This window comes from Aristolochia californica, unplaced genomic scaffold, assembly GCF_029961685.1.
Source record: "Aristolochia californica isolate CCGP_79_NKW_82.1479 unplaced genomic scaffold, dmAriCali1.0.hap1 SCAF_4, whole genome shotgun sequence".
Taxonomy (NCBI): Eukaryota; Viridiplantae; Streptophyta; class Magnoliopsida; order Piperales; family Aristolochiaceae; genus Aristolochia; species Aristolochia californica.
Genome location: NW_027182103.1, coordinates 47,813,207 through 47,835,403, shown reverse-complemented (window position 1 = coordinate 47,835,403; position 22,197 = coordinate 47,813,207). Strand labels below are relative to the sequence as shown.

At 38.1% G+C, this 22,197-nt stretch overlaps 4 protein-coding genes across 4 annotated transcripts; 2 read left to right on the top strand and 2 right to left on the bottom strand.

Annotated features, from left to right (window-relative positions):
• On the bottom strand, positions 1-13,149 carry LOC137962215 (endoribonuclease Dicer homolog 2). Its single transcript, XM_068808955.1, has 22 exons — positions 12,885-13,149; positions 12,579-12,756; positions 12,355-12,468; positions 11,242-11,376; positions 10,394-10,478; positions 10,184-10,248; positions 8,975-9,109; positions 7,804-7,932; positions 7,598-7,730; positions 7,333-7,426; positions 6,327-6,519; positions 5,586-5,746; positions 5,109-5,327; positions 4,800-5,029; positions 3,858-4,126; positions 3,317-3,771; positions 3,104-3,207; positions 2,378-2,574; positions 1,745-1,954; positions 1,179-1,595; positions 718-996; positions 1-509 (listed from the first exon to the last, which is right to left on the bottom strand). The coding sequence occupies exons 1-22, from the start codon at positions 13,046-13,048 to the stop codon at positions 162-164; spliced, it is 4,314 nt and encodes a 1,437-aa protein (XP_068665056.1). The 5' UTR covers positions 13,049-13,149; the 3' UTR covers positions 1-161.
• A 2,680-nt stretch (positions 13,150-15,829) lies between these two features.
• Positions 15,830-18,841, top strand: LOC137963505 (uncharacterized). The gene is made up of 4 exons (XM_068810617.1): positions 15,830-17,030; positions 17,166-17,245; positions 17,351-17,420; positions 18,153-18,841. Exons 1-4 carry the CDS (start codon positions 15,830-15,832, stop codon positions 18,839-18,841), a joined length of 2,040 nt encoding a protein of 679 aa, XP_068666718.1.
• A 240-nt stretch (positions 18,842-19,081) lies between these two features.
• Positions 19,082-20,263, top strand: LOC137963504 (uncharacterized mitochondrial protein AtMg00810-like). Its single transcript, XM_068810616.1, has one exon. It carries the CDS (start codon positions 19,082-19,084, stop codon positions 20,261-20,263), a length of 1,182 nt encoding a protein of 393 aa, XP_068666717.1.
• Positions 20,264-20,453: 190 nt separating this feature from the next.
• Positions 20,454-21,981, bottom strand: LOC137963762 (RING-H2 finger protein ATL16-like). Its single transcript, XM_068810956.1, has 2 exons — positions 21,918-21,981; positions 20,454-21,410 (listed from the first exon to the last, which is right to left on the bottom strand). Exon 2 carries the CDS (start codon positions 21,389-21,391, stop codon positions 20,630-20,632), a length of 762 nt encoding a protein of 253 aa, XP_068667057.1. The 5' UTR covers positions 21,392-21,410; positions 21,918-21,981; the 3' UTR covers positions 20,454-20,629.
• Positions 21,982-22,197: the final 216 nt, after the last annotated feature.

Below are 22,197 nucleotides of genomic sequence, written 5' to 3'. Positions count from 1 at the left end.
TTGAACAAACGTATTTCATTAAAGGAATGCCACATGCACAACAATTTGAGCTGGAATGCCATTTACAAACTCTCCAAAGTATCCGTACCACATAGATGCCACCATCAGCAGCCCCAAATAGAAAACACTCTGTTCATCACAATTGCTCACTCGTCTAAGATTCAGAGATTCGGATAGCTTGCTCTCAACAATTCTAGTAATGCTTTTGCAGCCAATTTTTTAGCGGCCTTCTTATTTTCTCCACTACATGTTTTACTGTAAACAGATCCATCTGCTATAACTTCTGCTGTAACGGCAGCAAAGCCATTTTCACATGTCCTGAGAAAATTTAGTTCATATGTATTTCTCCGGCAGAGTTCTTCAAGCTCTCTCACTGGATGGTACTTGATGGTACTAGGTGTAACCAGCTGCCCCAATAGTCGTCTTATGCACTTCCAAACAATTTCTTTGTTAAAACCAGAATCAACAAGAATTGCACCAGCAAGGGATTCAATTATGTCTCCCAGTGCCTGTATCAAAGAGCGCAAAACTTTTGCTTTCAGATTCTAACAAATCCAGGTTAAGAAATAAACTGACTACCTGTTTGATGAGTGTTAGTTTACTTCTTTACCCTGGTTCTTTATTTAATTCACTAGAACATCCATATTTAAAGATAAATAAAAGAAATAAATTCTGAACCAAAAGAATGTAAATTATGATGAACTCTTCAAGAATCACCTTCGGTAAAGATGTATCTGATTCCCATCCATAAAAACAATCTGACGTCAACTGCTCCACACTATTTACAAATGATGTTATTTGTTTGTGGAGTTCACTTGATGCATAAAGGATGTGCTTGTTCAATTTGGCTTTGGCTGCAGCAACTGCATAATACTCATTGTTTACAGAAGCAGATCTAAGATCTGTTAGAAGTCCAGGGGATAATCCAGGGTACGTGTTGTATAGGTGTTTTGTGATGAGGTAATCCAGAACTGAATCACCAAGAAACTCTAATCTCTGCAAGGAAATGAAGTAGAACTGTGTGAAGGATCATGCACTAAACATCCTCTGAATAAAGCCTACTAAAAAAGGGGTGCACAAGCATAAACAAACAAGTCAAGGTTGGGGCACGAGTGTGTCTGTGACACTTAAATATTCACACTGAACATATTTGGATTATATAATGACTGGAAAAATACCTGGTAGCATCCCTGGAGTTCTGAAACCTGATACGATCCATGAGTAAATGCTTCAACCAACAACGAAGTATTACGGAATGAATACTTGATCAAAGACTCAATCTGCTGTATATTTATGTACATCTCAGGTTTTGCAAGCAAAGGCAGATCATCTGGAACTTCATTTACAAAACTGATCTTCATACCAAGCCAATCCATGAACATTAAAGCAGCTAGTTCACCACCAGTACTTAGGTATGCACCTAGCAGCGCTTCAACAACATCTGCAACAACTTTAATCTTCATCTGCCTTGTTCCTCTGCTATATAGTTTTGTGGTGTTGGACAATACTACTTCCTTATCATTCTCCAGAAAATCCAAAGTGTTACCAGGAATAACCCATTCTTTAGGATCAAAATATTCGTGTTGAATGAAACCCTGCAAATGAGATAAAGTTAAAGAGAAGCGATCAAATTTGACATTTCACTAAAAAAATATTCAGAAGAATAAGGAGGCAAGCAAATAATATCTGATAAAAACATAACTATCTAATAAAATCATATAATAGATAAAAATGCAAAACTTACAGGGAGCCTTTGGTCACACCCAAGCTTGAAGAGAGCATAGTTAGAGACAATTCTGTCCTTTTTAGCACTAAGCAACCCTTCATGATGATGTTTATGGTCTCTGAAAAGTTGCTGACAGGCTGCATATTTTAGAAAGGAATCTCCTAGTGCCTCTAAGGATTCCAAGGAAAACGCTTCTTGACATTTCTTTGTGGTAAGTGCTTCCAAAACCTATCCAACATGCATGCGTGCACATAAACATGCAGAAACAGAAACAATTCATTCACAGAATTTATAAAGTTGATTTCATTGAAAGAAGTCCCACATAGATAGTAGATTGATCCACAACCTAGTGTGAACTTGGCTTGAGCCTCTCCACTTGTAAACTTGATCTTTTGAGTTGGATGGCTTTCTTCAACTTTTAATTCTGATTTCTCTTGGAAACGAAGAAGTGTAAACTTGGTGACAAGAACTATTTATATGTGTGTGTGAGTGTGTGTGTGTGTGTGTGTGTGGGGGGGGGGGGGGGGGGGGGGGGTGAGGGGCAGGAGGGGCAGGAGGGAAGAGCCTAAACCATTTTTTTTCATTAACATAGTTGTCATGAAATAGAACAAATAATTGATGGCAGGATTTGGAAATGAAACCATAAATTACCTTGATGGCAGGAACTAAAGCATTTTGCGTGTAGTGATTCATTTGCAATCTCTTAAGTGCCACAGCAAGAAGCATACCCTTGATGCGATGCATTATAGATGGCACAAAGGAGAACGAGTACAATGTAATGGCAGAAATGGGAGACAAAATGATCATACAAAGCTCAGGTGGTAATTCGTAAGTAGAACTGCGTGATTCTGCATATCAGAAAATAAAATTATGAATCATGATAAAACACAAGTACAATATCTAAAACCACAAAGCAAAATAAAATGCATTTTTGAAACTACCATGGCAATTATGAAAAAGACTATCACAAAAAATACTTTTCAAAAAAGAGAGGAGCTTTAGCATTTGCCAAAGTTAGGTCCAGGTCAATCACAAAATAACTAGCCAAATTAGGAGGAATTCCCAACAAATAAGCATAAGATTTTCCTTAAAACTTAAATATATAGGATTATTTCTACTAACACTCTTTGTCATGACCAAGCTCACACAAACAGGATATACAAACTAAACAGGGTACAAACTAGGCGAGTAACGCAGCCGTCCAGCTTTGATAGCAAATTAAAGTTGGGTCCAGATCTATCCCAAAATGGATAGCTGAGGTTAAAAATCCTTTTCTACTAATAATAACAGGAGTTTCCTTGACACTTACCTAAGTGGGATTATTCCAACTAACAACATTCTTAAGTAAAAAAGGTGTCAAAGACAAAAAGAATGTACCTTTATTCTTTCGAACAGAGTTCTTGTGAAGAAAATTTTTCACAGGAAAAATGTGCCTCCCACCTAGGAGTGGCTCAGTCTCGTGACATAACAAGCGACCATGGCTGCAATAATTAGACTACACATGATTGTATGCATTTGCAAGAAGAAACATACAAACTTTAAAATAGATTACCATTCATAATTTGAAACAGAATTTCCATTGATGCTCACCTAGATTGAAAGTATTCCTTGTATGTAAGATTCTGTTTCCCTTTCATCAATGAGTTACCATCCATATCGTCTAAGAAGTCATCAATGGAGTATATGAACCCATTATGTGGAGTCAAAACCACAGAGTTTTTCAGCATACATCTGCATACAACATTGTTGTATGTGTGGACTAGTTGAGCAACCCCCCCAGGGCAAGAACAGGGTGAACCTCCATATGTCCTCCTAATTAAGCAATTGGAGCTATCAATTCCAGAAACAAATGACACAGACTTGAGACATTCCCAATCAATATTAGGTACCCCTTCACTGCAACCAGTTGAAGGAAGCAACAAGTAGTTAATTTTTGCAAGGGTACCCTCTCTATCCTCATGCTGTAAAGCAGCATTCAGTTTACTCAAATTATGATCAACAAGCAGTCTGAGGATGGTTATCTGAAATCTTCTGGCCAACATAACCTGAAATATGAACATAGAAATAATTCAAATAGAAGTTTGGTGTTGTCTATTTGTGTCATCATTGCTAACAAATATCAACTCCGCACCTCATCACTACTAAGATGTAAGGTCCCGATATGTTTCATGCTCACAGTGACAGAACCTCTGTCAGTCTCCAACTGAAATTCTGTTTGCATCACTTCATCGTCCAACTGACACTTGACAACAAAGAAAATATCTCCAACACGAATATCATAATCGAAATTCTGCTTTAGGCAAAACAAATAGCAATGATATATCTGCTGTTCAGAAAAAGATGACCAGCAGTCAACCAGTTCAGCTGGAAAGTAGTCTTGTTCATCAGAAAACCTGCCCCCTGGTAGAACATAATTGAAGTTCAAATGAGATGACAGCAAATGAAGCAATTCTAAGGAGATTTTTTTAAGGAGAAATTATATACAGAAACATGAAAAAGACCCATGAATGATAAATAGAAGGAACATTTCTACATTCAAAATCACGAAAACATCATTATCACCATCATTAAACTCTTATACCAACAATGTAGGACTTGGAAATGAATATTCCTCCTTCCTTCTACTCCAACTTACTAATCATCAGGAGTGCATATTAGGTTCAAGCAACAATGGTTACAACACAGACAGCAAGTACAGATTTTAGAATTTTTGTTCCAGAAATGGACAAACTACATAGAGAGTAATATATCCATAAGAAGAAGGGTAGTGAGTAGCTTCAAAACTCTTCAGTAGTGAAAGTTCACAATTTAGTAAAACTCAAGTTGTTAGATGCGCTTTTGTCTAAGAAATGATAATTCACATGAGGATTGTTTATGCTTCATATCTACCAGTACTCCATGCAAATCGTGTGCTTAGTATAAGGGGCAAAGATATTTATAATCATGGCTTTAGTAGATACATCTCTCTCTCTCTCTCTCTCTCTCTCTCTCTCTCGTTGACTCCTAAATTCCACAGGGAAGGAAAGGGATAGTTGCTCGATATCAAAGGATTTGCAAGAAGAAAGTGTTTTACCGATATTCTGGGTATCAGCCACTTCATCCACTTCAAGTTCAGGTAACAAATAATTTGTTAAGGCACCAATCCTATGAAGCTGCCTGCATGCTTCAAGACAAGCCCTTTTTTTCAGGATTTTGGATGGCCCTTGTACCTTCACAGCTGGTATTGGACAACTTTTTGGAAGATATAATGTGCACATTTCTAACTCTTTGTCAATAACAAATCTTGGTGATGGCTTAAAATACCTGAAAAAAGAGAAATGTGAGGCCAAAATTGAAACATAGAAGCAACAGAAGACCAGAATGAAGATGTTTCAAAACATACCGATCAGAAGGAAGCTTGGAACAATAGAAGTATATTAAGGACGTGCTAGAACTAAGCGTTACTTTTGCACCAGTGGTTTCAACACAGTAAAAGTCCTCCTCATTCATGCCACCTTCAGGAAGAGGACAGGGCACTGAAGCTTGTCTGAGGGACTCCTCTCGCATCATGTCTCCACTAGAAAGATACTTCTGTATCTTTGAAAAAGCAGTAGAATCCCCGCTAGAAAAAACAAATAACTCTCAATTATTTAAAACATGAAAACTTCACATTTAAATGAAAGCATGCCAATAAAAAAGTACGTCCTACGACAAAAAGTACAACAAAATACATGCAACATTCCTTAAGAAAAAAAATACATGCAACACAATAATATATGAATCCAAATGCACAATTAAACCCAATCCTATCTCTGACAGAACTGGAAAAAACTGAAAAGGAGTTATTGTAAAAAAAAAAGGAAAGAACCAAAAAATTTACCTTTTTACAAGTAATAAATAATCTGAATGCTGCATCCTAGCACGGCCACGTGACTGTATAAAACTGCAAACATTAGTAGAAAGATCGAATCTGATAACCAGGTTGCAATTTTTTACATCCAACCCCTCCTCAAGAATCTGGGTTGCAACAATAAGGTTCACCTGCAAACATATAGTTCAATCAAGACCAAGTTATCTGAAAATGACAAAATAATGAACAGAAGTCCTATTCTGCAATTGATATATGCTCCACATGTCAAGCTGGTTGTCTATGTCAGAGAATCTGTTACTGGGTGAATTTTCCACATCAGCTACTGGTTTGGAATATCTTAGATTTTTTTCTTCAAAATCATTGAAAAAAGTGATGCTGGCCCAAATTAGCAGGGAAAAAGTCTCCTAACTACGAATGATCATTTGGTAGGAACTGATCAAACATCTATATAGTATCTCAATAAATCCAAACCCAATAATTTTTTATTTGCATAGCCTATTTGTATGCTAAGAGTGGCTCATGCATATGTTCTTCATGCTTTTGACAGGTTGTTTGGACATTAGGGGAAGGGTCGGTGGATAAAAGGTCTCACTATTCTGTAACCTTTTCACAGACTGAAGTCTAGGTTTGGATGATCTTAGAGTTAACGATTGTTAAAAGGCCAACTAACTTCGACTAGTCATTTTGGTAGGAAGATAATCAACTTAAACAAATATGAGATTCAGACTTCATTCAAGTAAGAGAACTTACGGCTCCTTCACGAAATGCATCAACAATTTTCATTTGCTCCCTCCGACTCTGGCACTGCAGCCTCGACTGGTTGCCTGCCATATACGTAGTTGCCCAGCAACGTAGCTGTGGCACACTGCTCAAAAGAGCCTGGATAACAATGGCCGTAATGACCCTCTCCACAAATACGATACACCTCAAGTCTGCATGATTCCTGTTAATGCCACAAGACTAGAGATATATGAAACCTATTTTCTAAAAAATATGAACATTCATAAAGAATTAATGGTCATAAATTCTTGATTACCATTGATTGAAGGTAAAAAATGGCATAGAAAAGGGATTTGTGAAGAAAGAGATAAAAAAGTGAGCCTATGCATGTAAAACGAAAAAGATACATGTATCAAACTTCAGAGTTTGAAGGACCCATTGAGGCTATTGGAACCTTTATGAGCTCTATGAGGAAATAGGCTCACCTTTTTGTTAAGCCCGTGTATGTTCTCTATGAGATAAGTGTAAATGTCCTCCACATCTTGGAATAGGTTTTTGTTTAGCCATCATTAAGTTGGGGGGGGTGGAGGGTAAAACGTCTCCAATTTATAGCTATACACGCTCTGTGTCTCTGGTTAATTATTTGAAGTGGAAGTTGTTGTATGTGGGAAAATGATCTCTGATTGGTCTGGGTTTAAAAAGACATAATACTTATTAGTTAGGAGAAGCCTCCTAACTTTGGCAAAGTCAATTTGGAATAAACCAACCCAAGTTTAACAGAGGTGATGAACAATAAGTGAAATTCTTCATGAGTTGTCCACATGCAAGCAATCAAAACAAACAATCATTGAAACCTCTGTTTTCTAGCATAAAACAAATTTCATTGCAACACACTGAATTAAATAAGGAAATTGTTAATTTGAAGACAGAAACAGCACTAGCCATGAGAGCATCAGAGAAACCTAAAGTACTCCTGAGCAGCTGCTTATGCAAGTGGATGTTATAGTCACAATGCTTACATAAAAGGAAATCACACCTGTAGGTCATAAGTGACTGAATGAGGCAATTAACTTTTGCAGTCATTAAACCTCTCTCTAAATCTGCTTTGAAATCCTCCCCGATGCACCAACCTAGTAGGACATGAACATAAGAATCATAGATTTTATGCTTCACAAGGTTTGGAATTTCACTCCAGAATAGATAGGCATTTTAGACCACAAGATAATACAATATGTTACTGAGACAGAACAGAGATTCATGTCCCTTGTACAACCATTGTAAGTCGCAGAAAACATGCATACCTGATGCCACAATTTGGGAAAATGCTTGAAAGACATCTTGACTAAAGTTCCTCACAGATTTCTCAGCAAGCACATCCTTCTTTTGCTCCCAAAAGAAAATGTCAGCTTCACTGCAAATCAAGGACTCGGCTGCCTGAAGAAAGCAATATACATATCACTCCTTCAACAGACATCAATAATCTCCAATATAAAGGTGAAATCCACACCTTCATCGTCAACCAAATGCCCAGTTCTGTCAAACAATAGTGGAAGGCTGCATGCAGCTTTGTAACCCTCTTCTTAGCACCCTCTATTGCACCCTCATCAAGATGAAGTTTCTCCAATTTTTGTAGATGCTATAAATTGACAAGAAGCAGAAAACAATTGAAAAATACAGCAGGCTACTTACTTCAAATTTCAATCAACTAGTCAAACTTCTGTCAGGAGGCACAACAGATCTCACAATAGAGTATCACAGTCTGTGCTATAAATGAAAACTATTTTGAACTAATAATGCCTAATCAGATTGGAATTGTTAAGACAGAGAAGCACATAAAAAGATAAATTCCAGAACACAGAACTTTCAGAAAGTTAGAACTACTAGAAAGCTACAGGGAATTTCTGCTTTTGTAGGTTAAGCATAAGAAGTGCAATTTGAATTGATTTTGTTTATTCCATTCATAAAGAGGGAAGAACTGAACTCTCAGACATGCTCCAACATCTGTCTCTTGGCCTTCTCTCCTTCCTTAAACATCTTTTTCTTTCCTTCTCTCACTTCTCACTCTTCTCAGACTTCTCCTTTTAATTTACTTATTTATTATTTCTTACTGTTAATGGTTACAAGGATCAAACAAAGTAATCTGCAACATACACTTGGAGATACTGAAATTAGTATCAAATCCATGATACTCAAATTGTTCTACAGATTATGACCTTATAAAATGCATAGATTTTCTCAAAAAATTGTGCTGTTGCTACAGATAATGAAAAATAAACTAAAACATTAATATGATTAATAGGGCTAGTGTCACAGAACCCTTAGCAAGTGTACTGCATCACAGAATTGTGACAATATGTTAACAACCCTCATATAATGTTTTATGGCAATTTGTGACATGAGGGTAGGCATTAGATACAAAAAAAAAAAAATATATAAGATAGATAGATAGATAGATAGAAAACCGACAGGTACATCTAGAGAACTATTTCTCAATTTTTAATTTTCAAAACAGAAATTCAGAAAATGATAGAAAAATAGCTTTTACAGCAGCAAAGAACAACATGACATAAACATAAAGCTAGCGATTCCAAGAGCATTAATAAATAAACAAATACATAGAGGAGAGAGAGAGAGGGGGGCGGGTTTCACCCAAGGAACTAACTCAAAAGTAAAAATACCTTGGTTTCCAGAAGCCGCAGCTGCTTCACTAAGAAACTAATATCATGTAACCGCATGTCTTCGTACAGAATGACTTTTGGTGTTGAAAATGGTATAAACTCAGCCAACACCGATTCATTAGCCACAGTGTACACCTTTCAGTAGATACAACAATGATAAAAGTTGGTGTCAATGGTATAATCCAGAATAAGAATCACATTATAAGCATGACACCATTCAATGTAACAGCTGTACAAGTTTTATTAGTGTGCCAACCACATCAAGCCTTGAACAAATGCACATGCTTACAACTTGACGCAAATGTTTCTAACCTTTCATTAGCAAAAGATGCACTCAGATGCAAGTACAAGGAAGGCAATTGCCGATTTGATGCTTAGCTTCCTCTAGCAGGGCTTCTTGCCAGAATGTGGAAGGACTTTGTGGCTTGGGCAGATTTCAAAGAGATAAAGTAGCTATTCTTCTATCCAGCTTGAAGCATTTTAAAAAGGAGCATTGACCATTTGTTTCATTTTATAATTTCTTTGAAAATAAATACACACATAGATTGACTAGGAGAGGGCTTGGGCAAACATCTACTGTCTGTAAGATTCCTATTAATAGCTGAAATGAGATGTTTACATGACATGCCAGTATGGTACCTAAAAGAATCAGGCCAATTTGGTAAAAAAAGACGAGCAGATCAGTGATCATAGTGAACTTCTAAAATTCAGATGATCTGCATAACCACAAGATCATCAGTCAAAAATGGAACAAAAAAAGTCCACCTTTCCTAGAAGCTGACAGCCACCCTTCCAATAAATCATTGAATATATGGTAACAAAGAAGTGCATCAAAGGCAATAGGAATTTAAAAAAAAAAAAATTTAATTTAACTCAAATAGGATTGATTTGCAAATTTAGCAAATGCAAATTGACTTGGCGTTGTTATAGCTAGCCTTTATCGTGAACTATGTTCACTAAGTTAATGCTTTTTAGTTGAAACATCAAACGAACAAGTACACGTCCCAGCCAAAATGTACATAAAGTCTCTCAAAGCATGATATTGACTTGGTATTATTTTATCTATCCTTTAACCTGAACTATGTTCACTAATTTAATGTTTTTAAGTTGAAACCTCAAACTAACAAGCAAACGTCACCGCAAAAATGTACATAAAGCCTCTCAAAGCATGATATTAGAAGTAGATAGTCCAAAAGGACATGAAACAACCTTTGAATTCATCAGAATCTCAAGTTGTCGAATGTATATTGCATAGCTGTCTTGTGAATTCAACCCTGAGAAAGAGAGAGAGAGCACTTGGTATAAGGGAAAACGCCATTGTCTTTGCAAAAGAAAGTGCAATAAATGAAACTACAGGTTGACAAGAAAGAAAGAGAACAGATCAGATGAACTACTGAGACAGATGAGATTTTGCTTAACCTTTTGAATTAATTGGTGAAGCAGTCATACCCAAGATCCTAGGAAGTTGAGTACCATTAGTGAGCAATTCTTTATGATAGAATTCCTGCAACTCAAACTGATCAATTCATGGGAGAGAAAAAGGAAATGACATATGGTTCCAACAAGATATAAAATATACATATACATATACACAATTGGAATTCAATGATCTAAAACTTCTTTTTATTCTAAAACTAGTTATTATCCCATGCATTAATGTTGATTTCCATTTGAGATTATTTCTTATTTTTACAACTTTTAGAAATAATAACATTCTTGTAAATAGAGTAACTTTTCTAAGAAAAAAAAGTTAGCTGCAGCCAAGGTTATTGTAAATAGAGTAACTTTTCTAAGAAAAAAACATATAAGCATTTCACGAAAACACCGCGACATATGCATATTTAATGGACGAGAACTGAAAAAATATTTTCCTGACAGTTGGAGTATATTACAAAGTCAACAAGTGTCACGCCGAAGTGTAGGAAGGAAAGAACTCCTGATAGAAGAAGGAGATTTGATTTGTCATTACCATGATTTTTCTGTTAAGAGTCCAGTCCAAACTAGGAAGGCCTAACTTTTGATTATAAATAGATAATAGAGGTCAAGCAGATAAGCTCGACAAGTGATTTCCCTCGTATGTCTCTGTCCTTTTATCTTCTGTTCTGATTTTTTGAATCTCAAGACTGATTATATGTCAAACTTATCGCTGATTCAGTTGATTGATCAACAACTCATACAATTAGCAGCTTCGAAATTTCAATTCTTGCACCCAAAAAAAAAACAAGGTGAGCAAAGTTGATGCAAAATTCATGAATAGCATAACTCACCTTCATAATGCATGCATAATGACTATTTCCTTTTGCATGATGGCACTCATCAAAGATCAATAAATTTATCATTTCTAGCTTGAAAAACCTATGCTGCAAGTTTCTCAGCAGGATGGCTGGTGTCATAACAAATACCTACAAGATAAGCCCAACATCAGCTATCTAGTGTATAAGCACAAATATACAGAAAGTGTGACAGAATGAAAAGAAAATTAAGTTAATAACATAGATATCATTATCATCTAACAGTTAAAAAAAAAAAAATCAATAAGTTACATGAAATATGCCCATAAAATAGAAGAATCAAGAAATGAGAAATGAAATGATCAACATATCATTAAAGACAACTGCGTATAAAAATGAATCAGATTAATATGGAAATTCTAGCAATCTGAATGGCAAAGCAACACTAGGAGGGGCATATGGATTTTGGTAAGCAAGTATTAGCTAATCTTCTGTTGTTGTAGGTAAGTTGGTGAAATATATCTGGAACTAAATGATTGTGCATGAGAGAGAACATAAGAACCAGCAAAATTTTAAAGGAGAAGCTACCACAGAGACGAGGCATTTGGCACACAACTTCACCACAGTAAGAGGCTCACCATGGCATAGCTCCAGCAGACAAACATCTTGGAAGAGCTGTAAGTGTGAAGCCCGCTCCCTAGGAGCTATTCCCTATGTGACCTAGGGTGACATATTCAAGAAAGCAAATCTTACGAAACTGCATTATATTCGACCTAGTAGAACATTAAAATTATCTGATTCTAACATTTCCTAGCCATTTCACTATAAGATCTCGGTGGAATCTCAGCGTACCAGTTGGTATCATGCAGACGCAAGATCAAAGGTAGAAAAACTAACCATGAAATGGTATTATCAGTTACAAAGTAGTTCTGAGCCTAATAACGGGTAAGCAACATCAAACAAGAATAACGGGCAAGCAGACGGAATCAGCTGCAACCAGCACATTAAAAATCCTAATTTTCACCATACGGAAAAAAAATAAAAATAAAGGGTTCCTCACATTCGTGCGGTTAAAGCAGTAAAGACAAATTTAGTTGTATATGTTAAAAGAGGAGGTATGGAAAAGGAAAGAAAGAGAGACAAAGACACCTCATACTCGCGTAGTTCATCCTCCCAATTCTTAGCACTCCAAAAATCCGTCCCCATGTCGCCCCAGAGTTTCCGAACTTTCAAATCGACGTGCGTTTCGATTGCTTCCGCTTGCTTATAGAAATCGAAGACAGCATCGGTAAGATACATAACCCAGTAATCACTTAAAGCAGGGATATAAGAAAGGCGAGCTCCCAATCCGGATAGAGTTAATTCTTCAATACCTGCTTAACCAACACAACAGTAGGAACCAAGAAAACTGCCACCATCTCAGAAGGCTTCCTCAGCTGATGAGCATAATTGCGCAGCAGCATTATGGCAATCAGAGTCTTTCCCGAACCAGTTTCCAGAAACACAATCGTGTTTTCCTTCTTCGCCTTCTCCAGAGCCTCCAACTGATAACTACATTTAATTTTCGTTCGAAACGCAACAGAAGGAACACAAGGAAAAAAAAAACAATAAGCAAATAATCACGAACTCGCCGAACCACATTAACTAAACATGAAAACCCAAAAAAATCAAAATCTCACAATCGCGCAAACTCCTCCGGCTCCGGCTCCGGTGCCGGCGCCATCATTTCCAACTCCCCGGCAGAACCGATCTTCCGATGCTTGCGGCAATCCTTTTCTTCAATCTCCAGCCCTCGGGCCGCGATGTGATCAACACGCACTTTCTCGTTTCGCGCCATTTCCATCGAGATCACTACAAACGACGGAAAATCCAATGAACTTGTAAAAATCCAAAGCCTTTTTCCCTCACAGAGCACAGAGCAGACAAAGCCCTCAGTCGAACGCTCAGAGCAGAGTGAGTCCAGGATATAAATAGACGGATTTGTTGGGAAGCAGGGCAGCGTCACTGTTCATCCAACACCGCATTCGAAAAAGGAACGCGCTTGGAAAAAGAGGCCGTTTCAGGTCGCAATCAATGATGAAGAAGCATCTCCGCATCAGTGAGGAACCTGGGTCACTTAAAAGGTCGGTCGGTGGTTATTCTGTGGGAAATATATAGAAGTTTGTTTGATCCAAAGTACCGTTTTCTCCTCCACTCCGTTTTCATCATGTATTCTCTTTTCTAGTTGGGGGGTGGGGGATTGTGATCGGACGGTTGAGATAACAGTCGATTATCAGACAGTTGGGATAGATGTTGATCATGATAGGATGGTTAAGATAACTTTTTTTTATTAGATCAACCCTCCTCATTAGAAATACCAAATCATTTTATAAATATGGGATACAATTTTCCTTTTTATAATTTTTATTGTAAATATTTTATCCACAAAATTTTATTAAATTACCTTAGCCTCTTAGAGCTTGAGACATGGAAAGCTTTTCATTATATATCTGATAATTTTAAAATGATAAAAAATTTTATTCAATTTTTTGAGAATATATGAAGATTGAGAGGGAAATCCTTTTGAGAGATGCAAAGAGAGAAATTATATAAGACAGTGTATAAAGACGTGTTTTCCATTATAACAAGGGAGTAGATACCCCTAATTTAAAAAAAAAAAGGTCAATTTTGTCATTGTACAATAGCATAAATGGAATAGAGGTTGCCTCCTTTGTCCTTTCCGACCATTGAAAGAAAGAATGTGTGACTTGCGCTCCAAGTTTTAGAGTTGAGGAGACAACGAATGAAAAAGATTTGTATCTTGCCACGCAAGTTTTAAGATTAAGAAAGGTAAAAGAGAATGTCATTATGGAGAATAGGAACGTAAAAGACTTGTAACTTGTACCCCCAATTTTAAGCTTAAGAAAGGTAACTTCTTACTTAAGGACTTGGGCTCCGTATTAGTACTTTTTAAAAAAAATAAATAAATACAAATTAGGTTACTCGTGTGTTAGACTAAGTTAACCTAAATAAATTTAGGGCTAATCTACATGTTAATCTCTCGTGTTCCAATCTAAACTTTGGATTTCACTTGGGCAATCTAAACAGTTAAAATTTCTCTTAACAAAAAGAATAGCCTCTAATTTTGTGATGGAAACCTAATTCTGTCCCAAAACAAAAAATTTATCTTAGTATTGTACCTCGTTATAATAATAATAATAATAATAATAAATAAAAGGACAATCGTATAAGATTTTGAGATAAATTACGTTCAATAAAAATTAAATTAAAACATATTTTTTTTACTTGAATGACTTTACAAATTTTGATTTGAGATTTTTTCTCAAATTTAATAAATGTTGTGACTTTTATAAAGAAGAGAAATTGGGTGCCACCCATATTCTAAACCCCTAAATATGGAATAGATTTTCTTAATATTTTTTAAATGGAAAAATTGGTCAAGAGTAAAATGAAATTTTTTTCTCTAAATTCTCTAAATATTCCTATTATTAAAATTATATGAAACTGGTTTCCCTACCCCATAACATCACAAACATTAACAAATTTAGCTAAATAAAATAATTTTTTGTTATATCTTCTTATTGATCCTTGTGTTATTGCTCATGAGACCGGAGTATTTGAGATGAACTTATCTTGTTTTTTATTCAGGTAATGATGTTCATAATCTTGTTTTCACTCTCTCATGCTTGGACCATTTGCACTCTCCCCCATCCTTCCGTCTAAAACGATTTGACTCTCTCTCTCTACCCGTGGTTATAAAATCTTGACAAAATGACAAAAAGATCATAATCCGAGAAATTTTTTCTTTTTATTAGAATGTATTTAATTTATTTATTATTTGTTTTTTTGTATTTTACTATTTTGCCCTTTTTCCCTTTTTACTGTATAAAGCTACATGGTTATTCGTAACAGTAATTTTTTAATAAACAATTTCACGAATCAATATTTCTTCGTCTTCTCGACTGCGCCAACCCGATGAACAGAGCAACGACTCTTTCCAATCCAAAATTCTAACATGGTATCAGAGCGGATGATCCTCATCTTCTGAGTATTTTCGGCCGACGGCCCTTCTCTCGGCGATTTCGACATATCTTTCGGCGACCTATTTTCGGCGACTCGTTTCGTCCATTTCGGCGACCTATTTTCGGCGACGGTCATCGACGACCTGATTTCAGCTGATCTTCCGACACAGAGGTTAGATTTCATCTTCCTCCTAATTTTTTTTTTTTTTTCAACAGAAGTTAAACTTCTGTTTTCTCGGCGAGATAGCGTCGTTGCTGTGAAGGTTGGATTTCGGTAGTGGTGCTCTAGCGCCGTTGCCGTGAGGGCTGATTTGCCCCTGTTTTGGTCGTGGTGCTCTGGCGCCGTTGCCGTGAACTAATTTGTCTCTGGATTTGGCCGAGAGCTGGTTCTCTCTCTGAATTTTTTTTGCCTCTGGATTTGGCCGTGAAGGTTAAGTTTCCTTCCTGGCCTTTTGTGGTTGGCCGAGAGGTGTGATATATTTTTTTTCTGGCCTTTTGTGTTTGGCCGAAAGGTGTGCTGTGGTACATTTGTTGTTCAGAATTTTTATGTTGAATTCTTAGGTCACATACCAGACCTTCATTAGAATCTTCTTGGGGGCTCCATGGAGACTTATCCAGTGACGGGCGTTTCCGATTCTGGTCTTCGTACCAGTTCGACTCGTTCCAATTTTGACGAACTATCGAACCCATACTATCTTCACCATTCAGACAGCCCCGGGCAAGTTCTTGTCTCGCAACTACTTACTGGTGAAAATTACACCAATTGGAGCCGTACGATGTCCCTCGCCTTATCCGTGAAGAATAAAGTGGGATTTATCGATGGTTCCATACCTGAACCTCAAAGTGCTTATCCTCCTTTGCTGAACTCCTGGACCCGGAATAACAATATTGTCATCTCTTGGATTTTAAATTCGGTTTCCAAGGAAATCTCTGCGAGTGTTATGTTTGTTGCTTCTGCCCGCGAAATTTGGCTCGCTCTTCAGGATCGTTATCAACAACGCAATGGTCCGCGCATTTTTCGACTTAAACGGGAATTGATGAACTTGCGCCAAGAAAAGGATTCCGTTAGCACTTATTTCACGAAACTGACGACCCTTTGGGAAGAACTGAACAATTACCGTCCTCATTGCTCTTGTGGAAAATGTTGTAATGGCGTTAAGGATCTTATTAATTACCACAACATGGAGTATGTCATGTCATTCTTGATGGGCCTTGATAACTCTTTCTCCCATGTTCGTGGTCAGCTGCTCCTCATGGATCCGATGCCTCCTCTTAATTGTATTTTTTCTTTGGTTGTCCAAGAGGAACAACAACGGAGGACCCCTCATGCCTCGAGTTCGCATACCCCCACCGACACAATGGCATTCGCGTTTAAATCTGGGCAGACAGACGTTCATAAACCTGGCCCACAAACCTCTCAGAAATTTTACTCAAATTACAGTGCTCCCCGGAATCCGAATCCCAATGCTTCCGGGAATCAGAATTACCATGCTCCCTGGAATTCGAACAAGGATAAGTATTATTGTACTCATTGCAAGACTGTTGGCCATACTATTGCTCGTTGCTTCAAGATCCATGGCTATCCGACTGGACCCGCCTCCAAACCCACGCAACATTCTCATGCTGCTGCTCATCAGGTTTCCATTGCTGCTGATAGCCCAAGTTCTACTTCTGTTGGGAGTCTTGTGCAGAATCTTGACTCCGCTCAGTTTCATCAGCTCGTGTCCATGCTTTCTACACACCTGAGTAGCTCCGCACAAGTCACAATTGCTCCGGAATCTTCTACATCCAACTGCGTGGCAGGTATTTATTTTTTTGTATCCTTAAATCCTTTAATTTCTTCACCTCAATCATGGATTATCGACTCAGGAGCTACTCGACATATTTGCTCTCACGCTTCTGTTTTTGTTTCTTTGTATGTTATCCCTCACACTACAGTTACTTTGCCCAATAACACTCAACTTTTAGTCCATCTTGCTGGTGATATTAAATTGCATTCTCACCTTGTGCTTAAAAACGTATTATTTGTTCCTCAATTCAAATTCAACTTGATCTTTGTTAGTGCTTTAGTTACTGACTTTGGCCTTACAGTAAGTTTCATTCCTGATTGTTTTGTTATCCAGGATCTATCTACCCAGAGGACGATTGGCAAGGGTGACAAAGTCCAAGATCTTTATGTCCTCAGTGCTCAAAGTGTGAATTATATTTCTCATGTTTTTGTTAACACTGTTTCAGCCCATGTTTGGCATAATAGGCTAAGACACATTTCTTTCCAACGACTTGATTTTTTGAAGGATCAGTTGAACTGCGATGTAACTAAATTACATAAATCAGATCCTTGTTATATTTGTCCTCTTGCTAAACAACGTAGTCTATCTTTTGAATCTCACAATAACTTGTCAAAATTTCCTTTTGATCTTGTGCACTGTGATATTTGGGGACCCTATCAGACTGTTTCTCATACTGGCCATCGTTTCTTCTTAACTCTTGTTGATGATTGCACTCGATTTACTTGGATCTATCTGTTAAAAACTAAATCTGATGCTATCTCTGTGATACCGCGTTTTTTTAATATGGTTTTTACTCAGTTTAATGCTAAAATCAAAGTTTTCCGATCTGATAATGCCCCTGAGTTATCTTTTGTTGAGTTTTTTCAAGATCAAGGAGTCTTGCACCAGTTTTCCTGTGTTGAAAGACCTCAACAAAACTCAGTTGTTGAAAGAAAACATCAACACCTCTTGAATGTGGCTCGCTCACTGTTCTTCCAATCCCGCATTGCAGTCTCTTTTTGGACAGAATGTATTCTTACCACGGTTTTTTTGATTAATAGAACTCCATCTCCTCTCTTGCGACACAACACACCTTTTCATTTTCTATACAACACAGCTCCTGATTATCCTTCTCTTCGATTCTTTGGTTGTTTAGCTTTTGTTTCCACCTTAGCTGCTCATCGAACTAAGTTCCACCCTCGTGCTCGAGTTTGTGTGTTTCTTGGTTATCCAGCTGGTGTGAAAGGCTATAAATTCTATGATGTGGAGACCAAACATGTTTTTATTTCTAGAGATGCAGCTTTCCATGAGGAATTTTTCCCTTTTCATACCATCACCAGTTCAAATACAGTTCCTGATCCCTTTCCTGATTTGGTTATGCCCTACCCCTTCATACAAACTCATTCTCTCCCAGAACTTGATTCTTCCCCTATTCATGATTCACCACCTAGTTATGATGCTTCGGTTGATGATATTCCAACTAATACTCTTCTAGTGTTTGTTCCTTCTACATCTACTGGCACTTCTCTTCAAAAATCTACTAGGACGATCCATTCACCTCATTACTTGCAGGATTATCACTGCAATTTACTTGCTGGTTCTTCTCCATCTGTTTTACCCTCTACACCTTATCCGATCTCTAACTACATCTCTTATCATTCCCTTTCTGATTCGCACAGACAGTTTGTATTCAATGTCTCTACTAAAATTGAACCTCAATACTATCACCAAGCTGTGAAGTGCCCTGAATGGAGGTTAGCTATGCGGGACGAATTGAACGCTCTGGAAACCAACAACACCTGGACTGTCACTTCTCTACCTCCTGATAAACATACCATTGGTTGAAAATGGGTATATAAAATCAAGCTTAAATCTGATGGTTCTCGTGAGCGATATAAGGCTCGTTTGGTAGCCAAAGGCTACACACAACAAGAAGGTTTAGATTTTGTTGACACCTTTTCTCCTGTGGCTAAATTGGTCACTGTGAAGGTTCTTCTTGCTCTTGTCGCCTCTCATAATTGGCATCTAGCTTAGCTTGATGTCAACAATGCTTTCTTAAACGGTGATCTTTTTGAATAAATCTACATGGATCTCCCTCTTGGCTATCTTCGACAGGGGGAGTCCTCTTCATCCCACAGTCGACTCGTTTGCAAGCTTCACAAGTCCCTTTATGGTCTCAAACAAGCTTCGCGGCAATGGTATTCCAAATTTTCTCATGTTTTAATCAATTTTGGCTTTCTCCAATCGAAATCTGATTACTCTCTCTTCACCAAAAGTCATGGTTTCTCCTTTGTTGCACTATTGGTTTATGTGGATGATATCATCCTTACTGGCCCTTCATCTCGTGCTATTGCTGAGCTCAAACAATTTCTGCATACTCAGTTCAAGCTCAAAGACCTTGGTTGTTTTAAGCACTTCCTTGGTCTTGAAATTGTTCAGTCCAAGGCCGATATTGTGTTTTCTCAACGTCATTACACCTTACAATCACTTGAAGACTCAGGTTACCTAGCTTGTAAACCCACTAATGTTCCCATGGATCCCAAGCTTCATTTAACTGCCACTGACGGTGACCTGCTTTCTGATATAACCCACTATCGACGACTTGTTGGGAAACTTCTTTACCTCACTTTATCTCACTTCGACATTACTTTTGCCGTTCACAAGCTCACTCAATTTGTAGCCCAACCCCGCCTTCCTCATCTCCAGGCAGTACATCACCTGCTTCGTTATCTCAAGACCAGTCCTGGTCAAGGTTTGTTGTTTTCTTCTACTTCTTCCTTGCAGGTACGCGTTTACTCTGATGCTGATTGGGGATCATGCCTCGATTCTCGCCGATCTACTACAGGTTTTTGCATCTTCATTGGTGATTCTTTGGTCTCTTGGAAGGCCAAAAAGCAGACCACCGTCTCTCGCTCCTCCGCCAAGGCTGAATATCGAGCTCCTCTCTCTTCTACTGCCAGTGAAATTATTTGGTTGCAGCAACTTCTTCCAGATTTTCAAGTGAAGGTTGCATCTCCTACATTGTTTTATTGCGACAATCAAACTGCGATACATATTGCTTCAAACCCCACATTTCATGAGCGTACAAAACATATTGAGATCGATTGTCATTTTGTTCGTGAACGGGTTACTTCGGGCGTCCTCAAGTTACTTCCCATTCGTTCTGAGTACCAGTTAGACCACATGTTCACTAAACCTTTTCCTTCTACCCACCTTTTTTCTTTGTTATCCAAGATGGCTATCAAGGATATTTACAAGCCACCTTGAGGGGGAGTATTAGAATGTATTTAATTTATTTATTATTATTTTTTTATATTTTACTATTTTACCCTTTTCTCCTTTTTACTATATAAAGCTACATGGTTATTTGTAACAATAATTTTTTAATAAACGATTTCACGAATCAATATTTTTTTATCTTATCGACTGCGCCGATCCAAAATTCTAACACTTTTTAAAAAAAAACTCCACTCAAGCATGAGAGCAGAACCGCTCATAGAAAGTAATCTCTACACTCGTTAATCCTCTGTATATATCACACAACTACCGAAGAAGAGTAGTTGTGAGTTTCGCACCATCTCTTTCAGAAATCGAAAAAACAACAAAAAAGAAAAGAACAGAAAAGACAAGGAATCAAGCCTCAGATTGAATGGGAAGAACTGCAGCACTTCTAGCTCCTCGGCCATGGCCAAATGGGAAGAAAAATCTCCTGCTTCTGCTACTAGCTTCACTGGGGCTACTCTGCCGCAATATCTCCTGCACAGACAAATATAGCTGCCTGTTTCCTGAAGAATCCATGGAGAAAGACCTCCTGAGAGGCTGTACAGAAAACCGTTCACCTTTCCTCGTCAACTCAATGCACTCGTCTCCCATGCTTGATAGATGCATATACCATCTGTGCTTCTCCGATGGAATTCTTCGTTCCACCCAACTTGGTGACGGATTGTGCGTTGAAATCGCATTGGAAATAACTTGACTGCTTGCGCTCCTTTCGTTCCCATCATCACTGACTTCAATGCCCGGGTGGTCGCTAAATTGATGAGGATTCCGATATGGGTTACCGACCATACCCCGATCAAATGGTCGAATATTTGAGATGCTTGATCTGCAAACTGGGCAATTAGCATTGCTTTGAAGCCACGTATCAATGCACTCTATGTGAAAAGCATGAGAGCAACTGGGCAATAGTCTGAGCCTCTCGTTTTCTTGGAATTCGTTCAAGCAGACTGCACATTCGTTCCAGTACTTCTCCTTACCATCTTCTACCCCTTTCTTGAACCGAAAGATGGGGATGGACCGGATCACGGATTCGTCGAGGCCACGGTTATTTTGGATGGGTGCGGCGTAGACGATTAATGGGTCTCCTCTATGTCTGGGACCCCTGTTGCTTGACATCCGCCGCAAGAAGTCGAACCTGTGCGAGTTCAAGCAGAATTTAATGGCAAAGATGTAGTAGCCGATGAACAATACAGCCGTGGCTATGATCCCGAGTATGGCGAGGGCTATGATGGGAAGATTTACGGTTTGAGAAGTGGATGGAGCTCGGAATGGGGTTCGGTAATAGTCTGGAGGATAAAAAGCAGCAAACGGGGGTCCATTTCTGTAGAAAGGACCTCTGTTATCTGAATCCATCGAGGAAAGCCGGATGAAACGGGGCTTAAACTATCATAACCACGAAGAAAATGAGATCAACGGAGGTAGAACCTTAGACCTGAATCTCATTCAAGCAATAAACTAAAAGGAAGCAGATCCAATTTCTCAGCAAGATATGTAGAGAGGAGTGAAAAACTGGTAATAAGAAAATGAAATGGGTGTTCCGCAGTTCTTGAAACAAATATTAGATCCACGAAGCAGAGGGGAAACAAAGAAGCATCAGAAGATTGATGCAGAAAACTAAAGAAATTCTGCTAAGAGAACTTACAAAACGGGAACCGAGAGGAAGACAGCGGATACTGAAGCTGTGATGTTATGGAAGGAAGACTTGGAAGGGGAAATGAAGCGATAGACAAGCGGACGTAGAAGAAACTCACAGAAGAAAACAAGATCGATTATATAAAAAACGAAGAAGGCCACTGGGGTGGCTCTTCAAAGTCAAGCAGAGAAATGGACAGGTGAGCTAAGCTCACCATGGCTGGTGAGGTTGGTGTCTTGGAGGACGTAGTCGTCGTATTCAGTGGTTCGAACTACTCGAGTTTATCTCC